This window comes from Pelophylax lessonae, assembly GCF_965119305.1.
Source record: "Pelophylax lessonae genome assembly, chromosome: 1".
In the NCBI taxonomy this organism is placed as follows: domain Eukaryota; kingdom Metazoa; phylum Chordata; class Amphibia; order Anura; family Ranidae; genus Pelophylax; species Pelophylax lessonae.
Window position 1 is genome coordinate 121,782,570 of NC_138768.1, and position 25,083 is coordinate 121,807,652.

Sequence of the window (25,083 nt, forward strand, 5' to 3'; positions counted from 1 at the left end):
TCACTCCCTCGCTAGCCGGACCAGCAAGAGGTCATTCCTTTATGGCTTCCTTGCGAACGACCACTGGGGAAAGCTATTACCTCCCCTGGGCGATTCTACCACTGGTAACGTTTCGCCAGCCGTATAATCGTTTGTCTGACTGGACCCTAAGATCCATTGTTTCACAAAGCTTTGCAGATGCAAATATGCCGTCTCAACCTACTATATGTGCTACCTAAAAATGTGATAGTATTGCTTTAAAAAAAAATAGAAATAGCATATAGTTTATAAGTGACATTCAATGCAAGCAGAAAAAAATGGAAAACTGTCAGCATTTCATTATCACTTTACAGCATTCAGTGGCCTAGAATTTCTATTTATTACTTGTCATCTATTTTGTACTTTAATATGTTTTCCTGTAATGGCCTTACACAGCAAAGTGCAAAATGGTATAAGAAGTAATGATAGCATTAAACATGGTTTCACATGGCAAGGCTTGTATTGGCTGTGGAGAAACAGGCACTTAAGAAGCCTTTTCAATTTATGAGCAATATCCTGAATATTAATTCCCCATTCTGCACTGCCCCTTCTGCTAAACACATGGCATTTTACAAATAACAATTGAAACAAAACAAGCAGTCATCAATCACAGTAAAACAGTGAGGAGTAATGCATGTTTTGAAAATAATTTGAAAACTATATAGGAGCCCAGATTTTATTGTTCATGTGTGCCCTCTATTATATTCTGCTGTGGTCAGATGTCGTCTTAAATTTAAGTGCTTTTGTTTTTTTTTTTCTTTCCATAAGAAAAGCAAACCTTTATTAAAATTGTTAGAGTAGCTCATAAAAAAAGAAACTATACAATACATAGAGAAAGCAAATCAGCATTCATGAAACATACCTGTAAGAACTCTGATGACATGGAGAAAATATATGCGTTAATGATCTTAAAGCATATTCGGAGGTTTTCAGAACTTAGTTCTAAAATAGAAACAAAACATAAAATTAGGCATTAAAGAGCTTTTGCATTTGAATGGAGTGCTCTTATATCTATAGCTAAAACATTTTTCTTATATTTGGATAGAGCAGAGAATGGTTAAAATCCCTTTTAGTTATGTATTTTTCTTTGTCCCTACTGTGGAGATTACTACTCCTTTACCAGTTACACAACATGAAGCAAGTGCAAGTCTCTTCAAAGTAAGGTCACATGGCCTCTTAGACTGGTTCTGATGATAACAGTAAACATGGGGGATACCCACTGCTTTCTGTCCCACCGACAATGGTCACCAGGAAAATAAGGGTGACCTTTCCAATCAGGGACACAAATAGTAAATAAAACCTAATAGAAAGTTTAAACATTTTCTGCTGTATAGCAGTGGTGGACGTCTTTCTTGGCATAAGGGGCCTCAAGTACGTACCCTGGCATAACCAAAGGGCTGGAGATATTATTAGTACATTTAATTAAAAAAAAACTGTCAAGGACTACAGCATATGCTATTGGATTTGTTGGACACTAGGAAAATGATTAGGGCAAACCATAGATATGAGACCGAAGACATGGGGGAAAAAGAACAGGCCCTCCCACCACAGCTCTTCAGGGTGGGGGGCAGAATAAAGAGAAAGACGGGGCAGGGGTTAGAAAAGGAGGCTAGAGAGTAAAGGCAGTGGGATAGCCTGTAGTGTCGTTATGTTGGGGGGGGGTGATGTCAGGTGTATTGGGGTGATTAAATAATAGAAAAAAAAATGGATTTCAAAAGCCATGTATATTCCATCGTATGCATATAGATTTTGAACAGTGCAGCTTCCATCTTGTTTTGAGGTGAATGAAAGTTCATATATGTTCTTTTGCAAAATGTCTGTTAAAAGAGAGTCTAGAATTTCAACAGAGATCTTTGTATTTCTCTTAATCGTAAATAAGTGATACATGGACATCTCATCAGATAAGACATAATGGTATTGCCAGTCTGTCTGTAAGTATTGCAACAATGGAAAATAGCTCAGTGTATTCCATTAGGTTCATTTAAACTATATTTTTTAAAGATACCTGATATTGTGTGTAAGCTGTATATCAACAATTAAGTCTTATTCTATTATTGATATAGTGGAATATATATATGATGTTAGATATATATATATATATATATATATATATATATATATATATATATATATATATATGTTTATGTTAGAATACTTTTCTATTATGAGTAAGGACTTATGCATCTTAAAACTTATAACTTCATTTTAAGGCATGTGGTAGGAGTGTTTATATAAGAATTGCTTTAGACTGGACTAAGTGATATAAATCCTACAAGCCAGACACTATGTCTGACAGTAATGGCAGAATTTAAATAATTAATGGACTTTCACTAGCAAGAGGTCAATAAGGTCATCAGATAAGAATATGTTCTAATTATTTTATATGCTGAATCTAATGAACGGTACAATACTGCCTCCTTTGGACAAGCTACCAAATGCAGTCTTGGGATAATTTAGTATTTTCCAATATAAAAATATTATATTGTATTAATAATTATCTTTATAAATGGTTTACCAGATCCAATAATAGCCAGGGTATATGATGGAGACATAGATGGACATTTATGTATGTACTGAGAGTATGGACAAGTTTATATGTTGCTTTGATGATTACTCTTAAATATAGAGAAATCATCCTTTAATTTTATTATACAAAATATTGGGTTATTAGGAGAGGTGTCTATGACCTCACCAGTTAAGGGGTAGAATATCCCAACCAATGGGGATAATGTTCCTCCCTCTGGGTTTAACTTATGGTAATTTTTATAGTCCTTTGTTCAATACCATATAAAAAGGAGAACCCAGATGTGAGACATTACACTACTGACAACACACCTTACACTTGCAACATACGCACTACTACATCCCTCGATATACTCATCTAGACATACTCCATCTTACTCCATCATTTATATGAAACTTTGAGGGAAGCCAAACAAAACTCCTCCCTCACTGGCCACCATTTTGGGAAGGCATCCATCTTAAGGACTCTGGTAATGACCATTTGAAGCTAGCAGCCATCTTAAGTGTGGTAAATATAATCTTGCTGTGTTATTTGATTTTATTCAACATTGGTCATTTCTTTCCTTATATGTTTTATATTGCATATTTAAGGGTAATAAGATTATAATCCCAGCTGTATAAACCATAGTAGATTGTTCTCTAAAAAAGCAGATTTTTGTTTTTATACATTTTTATTAATATCAGATTAATATCAGATTCAGCACAATATTTGGGATTTTAGTCTTTCGTTTTGCATAGTTTATTCTCGCTCCATCTTCAGTGGAATGACTATCGGCTATGCGATTCACAGACAATTGTGGTTTGATTATTTAGAACAATTACCTATGGTTTATGCTATACCTGGAGAAAAGGTAACCTTGCTTTCATTTTACTTTATTTTTACTTTCATTATTGAGTTAAACATCACATGCATTGCATTTATTGTTTGAAGTTTGTATTTTATGTACAGTTATTTCTTTGTGTCATTTCCATTTTGATCATTTATTGTGAATACATGTCTTGTGAATAAATATTTTATATATATTCCTTACTGTAGACTGTACTCACTAAGATTGGTATATGCTTTTAAAAATAAATTAATCAATTAAAAAGAATTCGCTACATATTGATTTGTGGAAATAAGTTGAGATTCTCCTACCTCACAGATCTTTGCTTGTTTACATAAATAGACACTATTATATTCAGAGCAGTATAAATATTCTGACAGTGACATATTAGGTTGCATTGTGGTAGATCTGCAAGGACAGAAGGTATTTTTGTCATCCACAAAGGTAAAGGCGATATAGCGACCAAATTGGTTGGGAATTTTGAGTTGGTCCAGCTGCTCTGGTTTCCAGCGCAATCAAAAAGCATATTGGTAGATTACAAGAGACATTAAACTGTATGTCCTTCAGTGATAGTTGTCAAAGTTAAAGAAGTCAGAAAAAAATAAAACAAGATTAATAAAGTTGTCTTCACTATGTCTTTTAATGCATTTTTACATACAACTAAAATAAATGTCTAACTCCTGCACAGCACCCCTCAGACTAGTAGAGGGAGGGCTATGAGCTTATAGCAACCCTGATGCTTTGCAAAGTGCTATCAGGCAACAGTTTTAACAAACTTAGAGGAAAGAGCGAGGACCTCACCTGCTTTTCCTTTAGTCTAAAAATATATATGTAAATGTGGACTTTGATTGCACATAACGAAAAACAAATGTAAAATCAATAGAAATTTATTTAAAGATTCAAAAGATTTTTAAAATTGCAAGAACACACATTTTGAAAAAGTGTACAAATAATCTACAATAGAAATGTAAAGCCACATTGGAACATGGTCAAAAGATCTCCACAGACAGATGCCGACAGCTTAGGGCAGGCTGAGGATCAAGGTGTATTGTCCAACCTTCTTAAAATAGAAAAAGTTCACCAGACCGACCATTAGCTCTGGGTCAGGGGTTACTTGATCAAATCTTTTCCAGGCAAAACGGCTTCCATATTTCAGTTCTGTGCTGTCTGGCCAGAGTTCAGTTTTAAGTAGGTTACTCTGAATGAGCATATACGCACTTATTGCAACATTTCACAAAATACCCCTATGCTTAGCACTCATGCAGCCAATCACACTCCCCAACAAACAATAAAATTAATAATAAATACAATACTTCACCCATAGAGCACTAATTCTCTTTTGAACTGGAAGTTCTTTGCCCTCATTTTTCTCCTGTAGCAGTTAAGAAACTTTGCTTCCCCTCCTTACATTCATAATCAAGAAAAAAGGATCTGTTCCCCAAAGATCATGAACACAATATATACGGATCTATCATAAGGTGGTAACGGCACACCGAAAAAGTCAGAAGTACCAATGGGTCTTATTTCAAAATATCAACTTGAATCATCCCACATACAGAAGTGGTAGATGAGCCCCTAAAATCTTTGTAAAACATCTCTGTTTGACAACTATATCACCAACACTGGTTGCACTCATCACCTCTGAGATGTACCCTAAAGCATCCTAATCCTTCCATTACTAACTTCTCAATAACCCAGTATGCAGATCAGGAGTTGTACTTGTGCTCTTATCGACACATGCTTGTTTCCATTATTGATTCAAAGCACTGAAGAAAGATACAGCCAAGCAATTTGCATATTCATAAGGAGGTCAGTAAGGCTCGGTTGCGCGGCTTTGCCGGGTGACTTCAGTGCGACTTTGAAGCAAATTCAGGGAATACCAGTGGATATAAATCACATTAAAATGAGGATCCGACTTCGGGACAACTTCCATTAAAGTCTATGGACACATGTTGGATACAAGTTGCCTTCAAGTAGTACAGAAACCTTTTCTGACATCGGAGCGACTTCAGTAATGCTAATTAAGACAGCTCTCATTGACTAAAATAGGTTTTTACATGTCACGCAACTTGGGGTCTCAAGTTCACATCAGTGTGAACCAAGCCTAGGGGGAGCATTTATATTTCTATTAGCAAAGGTTTTACAACTTTCAGTTGTAACACTGCCTTGGCACACAGTACTGCCACACATCCCAAACAAAACAACATATTCAAGGCCGACCTGACCTCTAACGCCAGTCACACATCTTTCAATCTGAAGGTGCAATCCCTATTCAATCTAGTTTTTATAAAAAAATTTATATAACGACCAAAAAAAAATCAACTCAGTTTGTATGTTTTCAAGTAGGATCCTGTACTAAAGTGTGGATAGATATTAGGAAGTTTGTTCAATCAGATTGCTAGATTTATGACCGGCTTAACACTTATTTCTCATCTAGCACCTGGAAGGACATTATAGTACTTGAAGGTCAACCTTATGACAACTGTAATTTGCTTACTGACTTTTTTTTAATGTAATTCATGTTTGAACATTTGCTTTCATCAGTAATGTAATAGGTAAAGTGACATTTCAAATAAAGAAAAAAAAAAAGGAGGGAAAAATGAATGACTTCTACAACACAATTTTTAATTGAGAGATAATTACTAATTTAAATGGTGTCAGCTGCCAAGATAATCTACATATTAGTGTGCAGTTCCCCAGCTATTGCTCTTGCTTCATATTGGAGACAGGAAATAGATGCTATCTATAAATATGTTTCCATGTCTAAAATTAGTTTTACCTTAGAAGCTGCCAATCACAACCTTCAGGTAACAGGAATGTAATTTCAAATCAAGCTTGTCTATAATTATTACTTTTTTTTAACTTGTTCTGCCTTTCATTAATGTCCTTCATCATTACTGACATAATCATAACAAGACAGCAGTTTAATCCATGTAATTAACTGTGGTGATAACAGTCTGTTAAAACAATGCAGGGCACATTTTCTATTTAACAGTGGAGATTAGAAGTAATCAAAGATAAATGACAATGCACTTTTTATCCATAATTCCTACTCTTTAGGGCAGTTTGAAAGATAAATATTAACAGTTGAGTGTGTTTTGTTAAGTGTGCCTCTCAAGTTGCCATGACTGAGGTCCCATTGACACCACGTGCGTTGGGCTGCTTTATTTAATGCATGCCCAACTATATAAGCCAAAATTGTTTTCATTAGGCAAAGTTCACAATGTTTTGAATTTGTGTGCTCCGGGGAAAATAAATGCTTTATTTAACTCCTTCATTTTGCTTTAGGCCGGGCAGGTGTACCATTACCCTGACTGGACGTCATATGATATCAGGCAGAATAAGCCGCTTGTGCACGCTCCCGGGGGCGCACAGCACGGCGATCATTGGTGCAGTGTCTTGCTCCAAAACACTGCATCTCTGATCTCGGTGAAGAGTCTATGATGTAGGCTCTTTACCACTTGATCATCTGTGTCCAGTCACAACTGATCACATCGTAACCAGGAAGTGCTGTTTATCATATTTCCTCTATTCGCACTGACAGGGCGTAAGTAGAGAAGAGCCAATAAGTGGTTCCCCTGACAGGGGGGTCTGTACTGATATTCAGCACACTGATTAGCAGTACGGACCCATCAGCAATGCCCACCAGTGCCGCCAATCAGTGATGCCTGTCAGTGCCTCCTCATCAGCGTCGCCCATCAGTACCCATCATTGCCGCCCATCAGTGCCCATCAGTGCTGCATATTAGTGCCTCCTCATCAGTGCCTATCAATGCCACCTCATTAGTACCATCTCATCAGTGCCCATCTGTGAAGGAGAAAACTTACATATTTACAAAATTTTATAACAGAAAGAAAAACTTTTTTCCAAAAATTTCAGTCTATTTTTTATTTTTAGCGCAAAAAACAAAAAAAAAACCCAGTGGCGATAAAATACCACCAAAAGAAAGTTTTTTTTGTGGGGGAAAAAAAAAAGATAAAAATGTATTTTGGTACAGTGTCGCATGACTGCGCAACTGTCATTTAAAGTGAGACAGCACTAAAAGCTGGAAATTGGCCTGGGCAGGAAGGGGGTGAAAGTGTCCAGTATCGAAGTAGTTAAATGGTAAAATAATATTGGAATAGTATATTAACGATGGTCTACCATAGTCTGAAAAATAGTTTTTGGTTGGTCTTTCCCACATTATGACCTATGTAACAAGTAGAAATCTGTTCAGTTCTTGTCCTCCTTATCTGTGCTGGCCGCTGCTGTTATGTAGGAGCCTGATGCATTATAATCTACCTATACATAATATGTATATGAAATGGTCATACATTGCATCTTAACTGCAATCTGACCTTTCTCAGTTCTGTATTTTTTAAATTGGAGATATTCCAGCAACTATTCTCATTTAATAGCAAATGTAATCCAGAGAGGCAGAACAATGTGTCAGTTCTAGGCTGGTAACCATCTTGAATATGGACAGAATACCCTTAATAGTTTTAATTCTCCCATTCACATAGAGTCAACACCTGGTGCAATGCCAGAAAGCCATTTATATCATTCTCTGCCTCAAAGGAATTTACAATATGCCCCTCGACACACACAAACGATGGGACTATTTTGATCTGAATCCAGTTAACCTCCTTGAAGATCTCTAAATAGTGTTCAATACATACAAGTAGGCACACAAACTAACTGCTTTCCTGGTAAACATTACCCAGGGCGAGAGATCCAAGCACCTACACCCACAATATTGCCAAACCTATGACATCTTTGCTTTAAAATACTTATCAGGTATGTTTAATAGGACACCTGCACCACCCTGCTATCGTATATAGAGTATTTGCTAATTTAAATCATATACACTGGATTTTAACTTGGTACTCATTTACAACGGATGGTCTTTATACCATGTGTACTTGGCTCCTTAAAGCGGAGTTCCACACAAAAGTGGAACTTCCCCTTTAGGCAGTTCTAACCCCCTGACATGCCACATTTGGCATGTCATTTTTTTTTTTTGGGGGGGGGGGAGCGGGTACCTAGTTTTGACAGGTACCCGCCTCCCACTTCCACTCGGAGCGCCGCGGCGCCCTGAGCGGAAGTTCTCCTCTCCCCCTCCCTCCCTGCAATCTTCTGGGATATGTCAGAGGTCCCAGAAGATTGCCGGCCAATCACGACGCGTAGCGCAACTCGCGCATGCGCAGTATGTACCCGGCTGTGAAGCCGAAAACTGTCACAGCCGGGTGCCCACACCAGTGATGCCAGCACCGCAGACAGAGAGGGAGAAGAGCGAGGCTTTGGGCGGCCGCATCGCTGGACCGTTGGACAGGTGAGTGTGGGTTTAGGCTGGAACTCCGCTTTAACATGTCGACACTTTCGTTAAAAGAAATAAAAACATATAGAACAAAAAAATTAACTTAAAACATTAAAAAAGGAGTCCATTCTCTATATTGCACATCAGCATCCATCTCTGCGTGCTGACGTGAAATTGCCTAACTTTTTTAAATGTTTTGTTTTGCTTTACCTTCCCTTGTTTAATTTCATTCTACTTCCTGGGTTCCCTGAAGGCGGAGGTGACCGCATTGATGCCCCTGGGAAGCCAACACCTGCCTTTCCCTTAGGGAAATCCTGAAACTAAACTGCGAGATCCCACAGTATTGTCATACTGTGAAAGTAGTTATGTGCATTATCTAGCTCATACAACACTACAGGCATCTGTTTTGGAAAGAAAAAACCCTTAAAATCTCATGAAAGGGTTTTGTACCCCAACAGATGCCTGTAGTGTTGTGAAGGTGCATGTGCGAGATAAAGCTCATGGTGTCATGCACAGCATCACAGTGACATTTTAAAACTGGTGGTACAGGAACTCCGGGAGCACAGAGGCTAGACAAAAACAGACAAATATGAAGAAAAAGTCAAAAGGATAAAAGGTAAATGTGACTGTCGCCCCCCCCCCCCCAGTCAAGTTTAAATGTTTATAGAGGAGGGTAAGGTCCTTCTTAGATTGATCTAGTTATTTAGATCTGGATAACCTTCTCCTGATCAGCAATGATTCAGATTGCTGACCGGAGTGTTCTGGCAAGAGGCTATCCCCGTCAGAACACAGGCAGCACAGCAGGGGAGATCACTATACTAACATCTGATTGTTAGTACAGCAGCTTTTTTCTTTTTGTTTAACCTAATAGGTTAAATGAGAAATGCTATTGATGTGTACAAGGCTATGAACCAAACAATTCATTTATTTTTTTTGATGAAGTGCCTTTTTCGCACCACTGTATGTGCAATCATCTGTGTTTTTCTGCATCGAAAAACAAGGGTAACTACAACCGTTTGTCGTGTCCCCACCAGAATGCACACAAACACGTGTGTAAACACGCACAAGTGCACCTCTCACCCACAATAATTAGGTCAGAGATAACATGTCAAAAATATGTGGAAAAACACACAAAAACTTGTAGAAACGTGTATGAATCGCTTGGAAGCGAAAATTACTTCAGGTGTGTTTTTATGTGAGTTGTAGTGTGAATGGGTCCTTACAGAATACTATTTTTTATATATTTTTTATATCCTCTAGCTGCTTTACAGTCACTTCATGTCTTTATGCATGCACTACAGTGGCTGCTTCATATCATTGCTCAGGCTGGGTTTTAAAATAGACAACAGTGGAACATGCCTTCATAATGTGCACTGGCATGGCTGCATACAGTATAGTCTTCACTGGAAGCACATAAGACATGGGGACAACGCAGGGGACCATTTGGGACACAAGAACAGAGGGGTTTCACCCCATAACAGGAAGTGTCTGATCATAGACCTCTATAGCAGCATCAAAGGGTGTGTTTTTAATCAAAGCCGCAGATTTAAAAGAATGATTACTTTTGAAACAACAGCAACACATTAAATATTAGATACAGTTTTTGAGCTTGGGTTTAGATCTGCTTTAAGTTCAGGTAGTATAATTGAGATCTGTCTCCCCCTTAAATGCATCTGTGAATGTGGTCATGGAAGTATCCTTTAATTACACATATAGGGCTTTTTCCAGGGGACTTCAGCATGCATTATATAGTGTGTGCAGCTTGAACCTAAAAATGAAAATAGCATACTGAAGCAAACTTCTGTAGATGTTTGCTACTCCCTCAAGGGCTAATCAATGCTACTTCAATGACTAAGCACTAGAGTGCTAGAGGCAGGTTGCAAACCAGATACCATAAAGATATGGTGAGTAAAACACTGAACCGTGTAAAACATAGTGCTGTATAAATATTACATTACTTGATCGTGTGTTCCAAGCAGCAACACTCTGCAATCTGAAGTTGTGTCAGTTCATTTTTCCCCTCATAATATCAAAGTAAAAAAAAATATATAATGCATTAAAAACCTATAAATGTGACATTTTTATTTTCTACCAATGTGCAAAAGCAATAAAGTGCTGTAAACTGTACTAACCAACCTTTTACAAACTAAGGGAATATTTTTTAAGCATTCTGGGCAAATATTTCAAAGATGCAGTCTCTAGTTTATCAGGAACTTGTGACATTTTTATTCAATGACAACTAAATATTCTCGCCCATCTTCACCATACAATACCGTATGCATGTCTGTATGGCAATGTACAGTATGTGAACACTACGGCTGAGATCTACTAAATGGATTAGTGGATACATGAACTAATGTTAGTGAGAATCAGTCACAAACTGAATTATATCTTATTACATTTAAATAACTAGTATTAACTGTTTATTGAAGCGACACTATGCCAAATTAGGGCAAAGCTTTAAGCTTCCTCATTTATTGATACCTTTCACGTGCTCCATTGCTGCTCTGTCAGAGAGGGAAGTTCTAATCCTGTGTACGCCGTATGTCAGACTGCATTAGAGCTTACACGGGGTAAACTTCTTCCTCCTATAGTTACAGCGATGGGCCTCTGAGGCCCAAGCACTACATCCGGGGGGGGAATTCACATGCTTCCTTATTCTCTGAAGTGTGACGGAGAAAATTTCCTCTATACAAGAGAACCTGTCACTTTATCTTGAATAGGCAAAGCTACAAATTCTCTTTAAGTAATGCCAGAAGTCCTGGTTGGCGTCATCTTCCAGTTTTTAAATACGTTATACCCATAAACACAAGCTGACTGCCTCCTGATCCAGCCATTTTTTTAGCTTACCATCTCATGCCTGTAATATGTCAAGATAGCCAAGGCCAACGGTTCTGCGGGATATATGAATGACCAGGGAATTTAGAAAACTGATCACCAATGTTCCACTGGCAGAAAAGCCAGTGCTGAAGTTGTCACCTCAGAGTTCTGTTTGCTTGTCCCTGAATCAACCTTTCAAGTCTGTGCTAATCTCTACCCTTTCTTTTGCTTGAGGGCAGTTGGACTATGCCTTTATGGCTTACTACCCTCTTAAACCAATAGGTTCTGTGTCACAGCTCTGTTTCTTATCCATTGTACACCATTCTCAATGACATCAGGAGTTCTTATCTTGTTAAACCCCAGCATCTGATTGGATCCCAAGACATGTGCCTGACAAATGTAGAGGGAGACATGGTAGAATCTTTGCAAATGACCAGAATATTAAAATAAAGTGATCCTAAAGCAGAACTTTACCCCCTCAATCAACACTGTCTATTTTTATTTCGTATGCTGCTATCATTAGTGAATAAATATAAAAATATTTTATTTACTTGTTTTAAACTTTTTTTTTTTACATTGCCTCAGTTACGTTCTGGTTTTCATGCCTAGGGAAATGATGTCATACATCCTAGGAGTGGTTTTCTTAGCTAAGCACACTCTCCGGCCTGCATGCATGAGCTAAGGGCAGTTAGATTCAAGGAAGTAAATGCTACATGAATCTTCTGCCCTTACTCGAGATGGCCATGGCCAGATATGCTAGGGGGTGATTTCAACCCAATTTCCCAGCAAAATAAAGCATGGAGACATGGATGGGTGGATGGGGGTGTTTTCTTTAAATATCGAAAATTAATTAAACTGTGTTTTTAGTTTGTGGTGCTCTGATGCAGTGAAGTTCCGCTTTAAAAATAATAGATACTGAAAACTGGAACAATTTACAGTGCATTATCCAATAGGGAAGTGCCTGCAAATGAATACAAGTACTGCACTTAAACAAATAAGTACCCATATGAATCATGAGTACTGGTTATATTTGTTTCAGTAAAAGATTGTAAGAGAGGGTATTTTATTTCTTGAAGATGTAATGGGGATTGTAACTGACAAGTAAAACAAAACCCTGTTATAATTAGGAAAATGTGGGATAATATGCTCAAAATAGTATCCATCCTTATTCACTGCAGGCAATCTCACAAAACACTCCTTCTGATTTGGATCTTGTTGCACAAATGTTTTGATTACCGATGTCGAATTTATTTGATAATTAATGGGTTGACTGATTTGGCTAATTCTACACGATGTTCTTACAGCTGCTTTTGGCAAGCTGTGTCGATCTCTTGCAGATATTTTAATAGAAAATATTCATTATTAGGAGGGAAAAAAAAGATACAGCATTAGCTCTTTTTAACAGTGTTGGCATTTTATGCTAGTTGGTAAGGCTTACTTGGCAGATCTTTCCTGCAGATGGATATAGCCAATTGAGGCTTGGCATGAAAAAGGAGCCAGGTGAAGCTACCCAGGAATAAAACAGAGTGTGCTGCAGGGCCGTCTTTATTCTTGATTGGACCCTGGGCAATAATTTTCTTGGGCCCTCTTGAATCCACTTATCAACTATTTGGGGGCTCAAGGGGCAGCTGCTTTGGGCCCCACAACAATGACTAGACCCGGGGCAGCTGCCCCTTTTGACCTGTGTTAAAGATAGCCCTGGTGTGCTGGTTTATTTACTGTCACACAAACTAGAAAAGTAAATCACCATACACAGGAGGGTTTCTTGATAGAGCATTTCAGATTCAAACTGGAAGAGAAACCAGCATGTTTTGGGGACTCAAGGAATCCTCTTCATCAGAGCTAAAATAATGTTAACAATAGACAAATGTAAATAAATATGCCAATAAAATTAATAAAAGATAAATGATGTATTACTTTTACACATGTCTATTGTATACATTACATAGGCCTGATAAAAGTGGTGTCTTTAAAACCTCAAAACACGCTGGCTACTTTTCCAGATCCTTACTGGATTAGTCTAAAGGAAATAAACTTGTATTGCTGTCTGTTTCCCTCTGTATTATCTTCTCTACTTGTCCTGATGACCCTTGTCACCAATATAGAAAGTGATAGGAAATCTAAAATTTTCAGAGGACATCAAAACAAAAAGAGGATAACTTTTTTTTTTTTTTTTTAAGACATCTGTTCTGGTGACACCCATCTAAGAGGGGATTTGTATGTTTGTATATATTTCTTTCACTTCTGGTTACATTTATGTGACACACTGAAGCATCATTAAATCCAAAATAAAACATTATATTGCAGTTTACCAATTCATAGCTGTGATGGCTGGATTCGTTTTCCTTTTTAGGCTTTTTTCTATTTCACCTAGTGATCCTGCCAGTAAGTCTGTTTTTCAAAAGAACAAACTGTCCTACAAATTGAGAGACACCATTTAACACTGACAGAAGTGAAGTTTAATTATGTAAAACCTTTTTCCTATAAAAAAAAAAAAAAAAGTGGTTGCTGTAAATGCTTATAAACTTATTATAGCTTGAGTTTTGCTTCAATTTGTTAGTGTATTTAAATCAGTTAGTGCACTAAGCACAGCCCAGTCTGACAATGCTGCTGTCCAAAGGTGTCTCTGTTGCTCCTGAATCTAGAGCATAGGCACTCTAATAAAGGAGATGTGTTACTTGCCAGACCATCAGGTGAAAACAAAAACATAAAAAAAGAAAACTAATCAAAAGAACTAGATTAATTTGTATCTTTTTTCAACCAGATTAACTATGTAACCCACAGCAAATGGCTGGTAAGCAGTAATATATTACATTTTTAGTTTTGGGTTTAAAACAACTTGTTTGTAAAAAATTACTGGACAAGATAATTCTTCTATAAGCAATAAAAGAAACGTTTTGGCTAAATAGACACTTTAACCACCTCCCACCCGGCAAATGTTCATATATGGCCGAGTGGGAGCTTCCTCCTGAGTGGACGTTCAGGAACGTCCTGCAGAAGGAGGCAGATCACGAGTCCGCGTGCACGCGCAGCTGCACGATCCCGGTGTGCCTGTGTCCCCCGAACACAGAGCAACACTGCTCAACAGGAGGACTGTGCGATTGGCCCTCCTGATCACATGACGGCCGTGTCCAATCACAGCCGTCATGTGATGTAAATAGAGACGACGTCGCGGTGATCGACTCTGCTTCTCCTCACACAGTGAGGAGTAGGAGAGCAGATCGGTGCTGGCAGGAGGCGATCAGTGAGTATAGAGCTGTTTTACTGCTCTTTACTCACTGATCACCCTGTGCTAGTGCCCTCCAAAGTGTCCCCAACCACAGTGTCCCCAAAAGTTTCCCCAAACACAGTGCCCACGCAATAAAAAACAATTGACACACATCTGTCCCAGTGAACCTCTTCCACATCTGTTCTTGATCATCTGGCGCAAATCATCTAGCGCACATCTTCCACATCTGTCCGTGATCATCTGGCGCACATCTGCCCCATCTGTCAGCGATCTGGCACACATCTGCCCCATCTGTCAGTGATCTGGCACACATCTGCCCCATCTGTCCGTGATCATCTGGCGCAGATTATCTGCCACATCTGGTGCACATCAATTGCCACATGTCTGTGATAATCTGGCGCACATTATCTGCCGCATCTGTTAGTGATCCTCTGGCGCACATCTGGTGCAGATGATCTGCCACATCAATTGCCACATATGTCCGTGATAATCTGCCGCACATCTGGCACACATCATCTGCCACATCTGCCGCATCTGTTCGTGATCATCTGGCACACATCTGGGGCAGATTATCTGCCACATCTGGTGCACATCAACTGCCACATGTCTGTGATCATCTGGCGCACATCATCTGCCACATCTGTCAGTGATCATCTATCACATTTGTAGTCATCTGGCGCACATCATATGCCACATCTGTCAAAGTGAACATCTGCCACATCCCAGTGATCAACATCTGTCACACATCTGCCCCAGGAATCAGCGCACATCTGTCCACATGGCTAAAAAATGATCCAGGGCCTTCAAAAATGTGGTAGGTACTCAGGAAATGAAATGTGTAATTTATGCTCCTAGAACACCTGACTGTGCTACTTGGATGTTGGGCCTCTGTATGAGAACAGGTTGAGGAAAAGTCTCACATGTGGCATCGCCATACTCCGGAGGTGTAGTAGAATATATTTTGGGGTGTCATTGCAAATTTATCTATGCCATGTGTAAAAAATAACTTGTTAACATGACAATTTTGTGGGGGAAAAAAAAAATCTTCATTACAACTTCATTCAACTATTGTGGGCAAAAAAATATTGCAACTTCAAAAAACTCACTATGCCTCTTACTAAATACCTTAGACTGTCATCTTTACAAAAAGGGGTAATTTGGGGGGTATTTGTACTATCCTGACATTTTAGGGCCTCAAGAAATTAGATGGGTAGTAGTCAGTACATCAGAATTGATCAATTTTCAATGATATGTAGCCTAGCTTGTAGACTCTAAAACTTTCATGCAAACCTATTATCATACACTTATCAGGATTTGTTTTACCAAAGACTAGTGTTGAGCGAACACGGACTGTATTATTCGTGTTCGTACCGAATAATTGGATTTTTTGTACCCGAACACGGACATGGACACTTTACTGTATGTTCGGGTAAAAATCCGTGTTCGGTCGTTTTATTTCCGGGTTTTGCATGCTTTGGCACTCTTTTCATGGCGGGCTTTCAACAGCCAATCAACAATCGTTTAACTGGTGTGCCTTAAGCCATCCCAGCCATGCCTGCAAATGTCTCAGTAGCTGTGATTGGCCGTCTGAAGCATGTGACCAAGTCTTTATAAGTTCCAGGCAGCCGCAGCGTCTTCATTCTGCTGCTTAGATCAGGGACAGAGCACACATCAACGTGCTGGCTGCTGATTAGGGAAAGACAGGCAGGAAAAAACCATTTGTGTCCGGATAGAATTGAGGGACAGGTCAGAGTGTTTAGGCAGGGCGAGTTGTAGGCATTTTAGGGATAGAGTCTGCTGAATTATAGGGTCAGTGTCTTCTACAAAGTACAATCGATATTGCTGTGTGGGGGGTGGGGTGACTCTGCACTCAATCCTGATCTACGATCTCTTCTCAATCCTGTTAGGGAGAGGCTGCTGCTGCTGAATTTTAGGGAAACTGTGTTCTACAAACTACAATCGATATTGCTGTGTGGTGTGGGATAGGAGATAGGCAGGTGTCAGTGATCCACATTCATTTTTCTGTGTGAGAGCTGCAGTGAACACAATCTTTTTGGGCTGCAGTGAACACAATCTTTTTGGGGTGCAGTGAACAACGTCCTTTTTGGGGTGCAGTGAACAAAATCTTTTTGGGGTGCAGTGAACAAAATCCTTTTTGAGGTGCAGTGAACACAATCTTTGTGGGGTGCAGTGAACACAATCTTTGTGGGGTACAGTGAACACAATCTCATACTTCTGAACATTTGAGGGTGCTGCCTGTTCCATACTCCTCCTCCTACTGCTCAACCATCCTTTTAGGGGTACAAACAATAGTAATTGGGGCCTAGTGTGGTGGTGTACGTGTGAGATACATACACTTTCTTTTTGATCATATTTTCTATTCCGCTATTCAATTAAATCCTTTGGGGATCAATTAAATTGCGTGATAGTCTGTGTCGGTACGTGTGAGATCCACCTTTCCAAGTTTTTGGGGTTCATCTCATACTTCTGAAGATTTGAGGGTGCTGCCTGTTCCATACTCCTCCTCCTACTGCTCAACCATCCTTTTAGGGGTACAAACAATAGTAATTGGGGCCTAGTGTGGTGGTGTACGTGTGAGATACATACACTTTCTTTTTGATCATATTTTCTATTCCGCTATTCAATTAAAACCTTTGGGGATCAATTAAATTGCGTGATAGTCTGTGTCGGTACGTGTGAGATCCACCTTTCCAAGTTTTTGGGGTTCATCTCATACTTCTGAAGATTTGAGGGTGCTGCCTGTTCCATACTCCTCCTCCTACTGCTCAACCATCCTTTTAGGTGTACAAACAATAGTAATTGGGGCCTAGTGTGGTGGTGTACGTGTGAGATACATACACTTTCTTTTTGATCATATTTTCTATTCCGCTATTCAATTAAAACCTTTGGGGATCAATTAAATTGCGTGATAGTCTGTGTCGGTACGTGTGAGATCCACCTTTCCAAGTTTTTGGGGTTCATCTCATACTTCTGAAGATTTGAGGGTGCTGCCTGTTCCATACTCCTCCTCCTACTGCTCAACCATCCTTTTAGGGGTACAAACAATAGTAATTGGGGCCTAGTGTGGTGGTGTACGTGTGAGATACATACACTTTCTTTTTGATCATATTTTCTATTCCGCTATTCAATTAAAACCTTTGGGGATCAATTAAATTGCGTGATAGTCTGTGTCGGTACGTGGGAGATCCACCTTTCCAAGTTTTTGGGGTTCATCTCATACTTCTGAAGATTTGAGGGTGCTGCCTGTTCCATACTCCTCCTCCTACTGCTCAACCATCCTTTTAGGGGTACAAACAATAGTAATTGGGGCCTAGTGTGGTGGTGTACGTGCGAGATACATACACTTTTTTTGATCATATTTCCTATTCCGCTATTCAATAAAAACCTTTGAGGATCAATTGAATTGCGGGATAGTCTGTGTCGGTACGTGTGAGATCCACCTTTCCAAGTTTTTGAGGTTCATCTCATACTTCTGAAGATTTGAGGGTGCTGTCTGTTCCATACTCCTCCTACTCCTCATCCATCCTTTTAGGGGTAGAAACAATAGTAATTGGGGCCTAGTGTGGTTTTGTACGTGCGAGATACATACACTTTTTTGGATCATATTTCCTATTCCGCTATTCAATAAAAACCTTTCTAGGGCAAGATCTTAAATTACAGAAATATGAGGAGACCGTCAAATAAGGGCCGTGGCCTGGGTCGTGGTGCTGCTGGTAGAGCTCCTGTTGCAAGGAGAGGACGTGGTCGATCTGTGCCAGCTACACGCACAAGTGAAACACCTTCCTCAAGTGTGAGTAGGCGACAGAACCTGCATCAGTATTTGGTAGGGCATCATACGCCCCTAGAAGTGATGAGGCCAGAACAAGTGGAGGCGATAGTAGATTGGTTTGCTGCTGACAGTGCCTCCAGTTCCTTCACATTGTCTCCCACCCAGTCTACTGCAGAAAGGTCACAGTTGGCACCTGCAGCCGATGTCCAACCGTCTTTCACCTCACCCCCTTGCAAATCAGGCAAGCAGTCTGAGCCCCAAGCCATACAGCAGTCTCTTCTTCTTTTTGATGACTCTGTCAGCAGGGTTTCCCAGGGCCATCCACCTAGCCCTGCCCCAGAAGTGGAAGAGATTGAGTGCAGCGATGCCCAACCACTTATTTCTCAAGATGAGTACATGCAAGGATCATCGCAGCACGTCTCCGATGATGACGAAACGCAGGCGCCAACTGCTGCGGCGTTCAGCATTGTGGAGACCGATGAGGGCAGGGGTGAAGACTGGGTGGAAGATGATGTGGAGGACGATGAGGTCCTCGACCCCACATGGAATGAACGTCATGCAGGTGACCTGAGTAGTTTGGAGGAAGAGGCGGTGGTCGCACAGAGCCACCAGCACAGCAGAAGAGGGAGCAGGGTGCAGAACCGGAGCGGCCGTGCCCTAGACACTACGCCCGCTACTGCCCAACGCAGCAAGGGAACGAGCGCACCAAAGTCAGCTCAAAGGAGTTCTCTAGCGTGGAAGTTCTTTAGAAAATGTGCTGATGACAGGACACGAGTGGTTTGCACCCTGTGCAATCAGAGCTTGAAGCGAGGCATAAACCTTCTCAACCTGAGCACAACCTGCATGATCAGGCATCTAAGTGCAAAGCACGAGCTGCAGTGGAGTACACACCTTCAAAACCAAGAAACGTCTCTGGCTCATCCTGCTTCCTCTTCTGCTGCAGTCTCGGCCGCTCCAGCCACATCTGTAGTGATACCGGCACCTGCCACCCCACAAACAGACGATCTGTCAGCAACACCACCACCTGGGTCACCAACAACCATCTCCACAATGTCCCGTGGAAGCGTTCAGCTTTCCATCTCCCAAACACTTGAGAGGAAGAGGAAGTACCCCCCTACCCACCCGCGATCCCTGGCCCTGAATGCCAGCATTTCAAAATTATTGGCCTTTGAAATGCTGTCATTCCGTCTGGTGGAGACGCACAGTTTTAAAAACCTTATGTCGGTGGCTGTCCCACAGTACATCGTGCCCAGCCGCCACTACTTTTCCAGGCAAGCCAACCCTTCCCTGCACAACCAAGTGGGGGAAAAAATCAGGTGTGCACTGTGCAACGCCATCTGTGCCAAGGTCCACCTAACTACCGATACGTGGACCAGTAAGCACGGTCAGGGGCGTTATATCTCCCTAACGGCACACTGGGTAAATGCAGTGGCGGATGGGCCTGAGGCGGATTGCAATTTGGCGCATGTCCTTCCACCACCGAGGATTGCAGGGCGCTTCAGTTTGCCTCCTGTTCCTAACTCCTCCTACTCCGCTTCCTCATCCTCTACCGCCTCCTCATCCGGACAGCGTAACACCTTCACCACCAACTTCAGCACGGCCAGGGGTAAACGACAGCAGGCAGTTTTACAACTTGCCTGTTTGGGGGACAAACCACACACCGCGCAGGAGTTGTGGAGGAGCATGGAACAGCAGACAAATGAGTGGTTGCTGCCAGCGAGCCTCAAGCCCGGCCTGGGCGAAATCTCATAGCAGCTCTGGGCCTAGCCGGTTTGACGCACATCCCTTGCCTGGCGCATGTGCTGAATTTGGTGGTGCAGAGGTTCCTTAAAAACTACCCCGATATGTCAGAGCTGCTGCAGAAAGTGCGGGCCGTTTGTGCGCACTTTCGGCGTTCTCACCCTGCTGCTGCTCGCCTGGCAGCGCTGCAGCGTAACTTCGGCCTTCCCGCTCACCGCCTCATATGTGACGTGCCCACAAGGTGGAACTCCACCTTGCACATGCTGGAAAGACTGTGCGAGCAGCAGCAGGCCATAGTGGAGTTTCAGCTGCAGCACGCACGCGTGAGTCGCTCTGCGGAACAGCACCACTTCACCACCAATAACTGGGCCTCCATGCGAGACCTGTGTGCCTTGTTGCGCTGTTTTGAGTACTCCACCAACATGGCCAGTGGCAATGACGCCGTTCTCAGCTTAACTATCCCACTTCTATGCCTCCTTGAAAAAACAATTCGGGCGATGATGGAAGAGGATGTGGCACAGGATGAGGAGGAGGAGGAGGAGGATGAAGAGGTAACATTTCCAAGGCTTTCAGGGCAGTCATTCGCAAGGGGCTCCGAGGGTGGGTTCCTGCACACACAAACGCCAGGGACACAATTGTCCAGCAGGGGCACAGTTCTGGAGGATGAGGAGGATGAGGAGGAGGAGGAGCTGGAGGAGGAGATGGAACCATGTTCACAGCAGGGTGGCACCCAGGCCAGCTCATGGCCATCACTGGTGCGTGGCTGGGGGGATACAGAGGACACGGACCATACACCTCCCACAGAGGACAGCCTTTCGTTGCCTCTGGGCAGCCTGGCACACATGAGCGATTACATGCTGCAGTGTCTCCACAACGACCGCCGAGTTGCCCACATTCTAACTTGTGCTGATTACTGGGTGGCCACGCTGCTGGATCCCCGTTACAAGGACAACGTACCGTCCTTAATTCACTCACTGGAGCGCGATCGCAAGATGCGCGAGTACAAGCGCACGCTGGTAGACGCCATGCTGCTGGCATTCCCATCTGACAGCGGGGCCGCAGTGGAAGCACAAGGCAGAGGAGGAGGAGGTCGCCAACGCAACCAGGGCACCGCCAGCACCTCAGAAGGCAGGGTTAGCATGGCCGAAATGTGGAAAAGCTTTGTCAGCACGCCACAACAAACAGCAGCACCAGCAGCTCAGATGGAACGTCTTAGCAGGAGGCAGCATTTTACCAACATGGTGGAGCAGTATGTGTGCACACGCCTACATGTAGTGAATGAGGGGTCTGCCCCCTTCAACTTCTGGGTCTCCAAATTGGGCACATGGCCTGAGCTTGCCCTTTACGCCTTGGAGGTGCTGGCGTGCCCTGCAGCCAGTGTATTATCTGAACGGGTATTTAGCACGGCTGGGGGCGTTATAACAGACAAGCGCAGCCGCCTGTCCAGAGACAATGTGGACAAGCTCACGTTCATTAAAATGAACCAGGCATGGATCCCACGGGACTTTTCCGTACCTTATGCAGAATAGCAATGGATACCGACCTTACCCACCCATTGTTCCATTTTTGCTCTTTCTCACTCTTTTGGGGTGTACCCTCATTTAAAATTTGTGAAAAGAAGCAGTGTTGGCTACCTCGTCCTCCTCCTCAGGGCCAGATTAACGTAGGGGCTATTGGAGCTGCAGCTCCAGGCCCCTACCTTTTATATAGGCCCCGGGTTGGCCATATTCACTGTTACCGCTCTTCTGTCACTTGTAAACACAGAAGTCTGGCTTCTATGCTCGCTTCCCCAGGCAGCACCCTCAGAACCTCCCCACACAGCGCGAAGGCCGGACAAGGAGGGACAGTTGCCGATGCATGGATGTGTTTATGGGCTTCAGAGACAGCATCCCATGTTGAATTAGGCATGCATGGCTGCACCCTTCCTCCTCTGGGTGCATGGCAAGGCACGGCCCTTAAGGCCCTTCAAAATCCTCAGCACCAAGCCCATGATGCTCTTAATCCGGCCCTGGTCCTCCTCCACCGCCGCTTCCACCTACACCGCCCATAGGTGTGCGCAGCCTATTGCATTAAGGTGTGCACCCCAAAGTTGAAATACACATGCATGTGTTTGCCAGCAGGGAGAGTAATGTATCGGGGCCATGTACCTGTAGGCAAAGAGAAATAGAGCAGAGCAGGTCAGAGGGAGATCTTTCCCATCTCCTCACTGGCAATGCTATGTGCCCTAGGTGATTAGGGTGTGCCCAGGCACACCCGGCACACCCTGTGCGCATGCCTATGTCACTGCCACATCCACCACCACCTCAACCTCCCTCCTACTCCATATGGGCCTCGTCCTTCAGAGATGAAGAAGAACATTGTTTTATTTTTCTGTTTTTTTTTGTTGTTTTAAGTTATTTCCCTATCCACATTTGTTTGCAGAGCACTTCCCAGCACTCTAGCCCTTTCCTTTGGTGTTTTAGAGCCATTTTAGTGCCTTAAAGTTCGGGTCCCCATTGACTTCAATGGGGTTCGGTGTCCGGGAAAAGTTCGGTAAAAGTCCGGGACACGGACCCGGACTTTTTTTTAAAGTTCGGCCGAACCCGTCGAACACGGACATCTAGGTGTCCGCTCAACCCTACCAAAGACATGCAGCAGAATACATGCTGGCCTAAAATTATGAAAAAATTTTGATTTTATTGGATTTCTTTTAAAACAAAACGTAGAAAATATTGTTTTTCGCTTATATCGCAAAAAATAAAAGGCCAGTAGTGAATAAATACCACTAAAAAAAGAAAAGCTCTATTTGTGTAAACAAAATTATAAAAATTTCATTTGGGTACAGTGTAGCATGACATTCAAAGTGTGAGAGCACCGAAAGCTGAAAATTGGTCTGGGAAGGAAGGGGGTGAAAGTGCCCAGTGGTTAACCATTTAAGCCCTGGAAGATTTTACCCCCTTCTGGACCAGGGCCTATTTTGCGATTCGGCACTGCGTGACTAACGGACAATTGCGCGGTCGTGCGACGCTGTACCTAAACGATTTGACGTCCTTTTTTTCCCACAGAGCTTTCTTTTGGTGGTATTTGATCACCTGTGCGATTTTTTGCTCATGCGCTATAAACAAAAAAAGAGCGTCAATTTTGCAAAAATAACAATATTTTTCACATTTTTTTTATATGAAATTCCCAAAAAAATGTAAAAAATCAAAATTTTTTAACATTTTAGGCCAATTTGTTTTATGCTACATACGTTCCGTAAAAAAAAAAAAAAAAAAAAAAAAAAAATCGCTAAAAGCCTATTTTGATTGGTTTGCGCAAAAGTTATTGCGTTTACTAAGGGAAAGATTGTCATTTTTATTGTTTTTTTTTAACAATTAATGACGGCGATCTGCGATTTTTTGCGGGACTGCGACATTGCGGCGGACAGATCGGACCCTTGACTGACATTTTTGGGGTTACCAGTGACATTACTACAGTAATCAGTGCTATACATATTGAATCAAAGGGAGAACCTGCGCTAAATATGAAACGTGAAAAAAATATTATGTGTACCAGATTGATTAACGTAAAGCAGCTAAACACTGGACCTATAGAAATTCAACACAATATAAACCAAATAGTGTAGCGCTAATAAACAAAGAAAAAATGTGTTATGAGTGCCACATAATTCATAAATGAACGTGCTATAAAACAACATAAGTGATAAAGTCCACAGAAACTTGAGTCCCGGAATGGATAATAAATGGAGAGCTGTGATCCAAAGATGGAATCCCAATAGATGGTGAGGCAGGAGGGAAGATACCCGTGAGAGGTAATGAAAGATGGCTGCTTACCAGAATATATGGGCCCCCAAATTAATGGACAGGCCACAAAGGGCTTGGTAGGAAATCAGCATTCAATCTTGCCTCCACATACACAGGGATAAGGGCATGGATCCATAGACCAATAATCAACCTTGGCTCCAAATGTAAGAAGGTGAAGCGGTGGACTCATATGCAGCTCCAACAGTGTGTGGTATCATACACATGGGAATGAAGATTAAGTAAGACCATAGCGTAATCCAGTTTAGTGTAACAAAGCATTATATAAACTTGCACTTACATTTGGGTAGACAAATACAGGCGAAAACATTAAAAACCGTGGCGTCCCGCAGAAGTACAAAGCAAGCCGGCGTTCCGATGGGCGTGGTCAGCGTGGTGTCCGGTACCGCCCTACCAGTGTCGTCATATGTGACGTCGTCCGAGGCGACCACGCGTAAAGCTTAGTGAATTGTCGCCAAAGTGTTTCCAAAATCACAAATTCTTCAGATAGTTAAAGTGGTAAATAGGCATTTTGCCCTAAACACTCCTTGGAGAGGGAGAAACACCAAATTGTAAACTAAAATTGTTAGCACAGGTTCTCCTTTCTAAAAGCGTTTGCAAAAAGCTGCACTTTATTTTTTTACCTGCAAGGCAAAGGCATAATGTGCTAGTAAGCATCTCATACTAGCACATTATATTAAATTTACCTGAAAACGAAGCGTTCAAGCAATGCCATGGCTGAAGGTAGCGTCCATCTCTACATAGGTCTTAGTTCCAGGTTCGCGGCTCTGTGACTGGCGATCACGTCACTCCTTCCCATGCGCCAGTCACGGAACACTACTCTTTAGAAATGGCACGGGTGGCCGTTCTTTCAGAGCACATGCGCCAGTGACGTAACTGGCTGCTAGCTCAGTAAATATCTCCTGAACATTGCATGTTTAGGAGATAATTACACTACCTACAGTTGTGCTCCTAAGTTTACATACCCTGGCAGAATTAAGGCTCGGTTCACACTATTGCGATGCGGGAAGGCTGCGAATTCGCAGCCTGTTCCCGCATCG

The 25,083-nt window shown here is 41.9% G+C and overlaps 1 protein-coding gene across 1 annotated transcript in view; it reads right to left on the bottom strand.

Moving 5' to 3' along the window:
- The window catches only part of IPO11 (importin 11), a 926,630-nt gene that overhangs the window by 389,664 nt on the left and 511,883 nt on the right, over nt 1-25,083 (bottom strand). Inside the window, exon 22 of the mRNA XM_082270245.1 lies at nt 881-960. Coding sequence (XP_082126371.1) covers nt 881-960 — 80 coding nt within the window. The remainder of the gene's footprint in view (nt 1-880; nt 961-25,083) is intronic.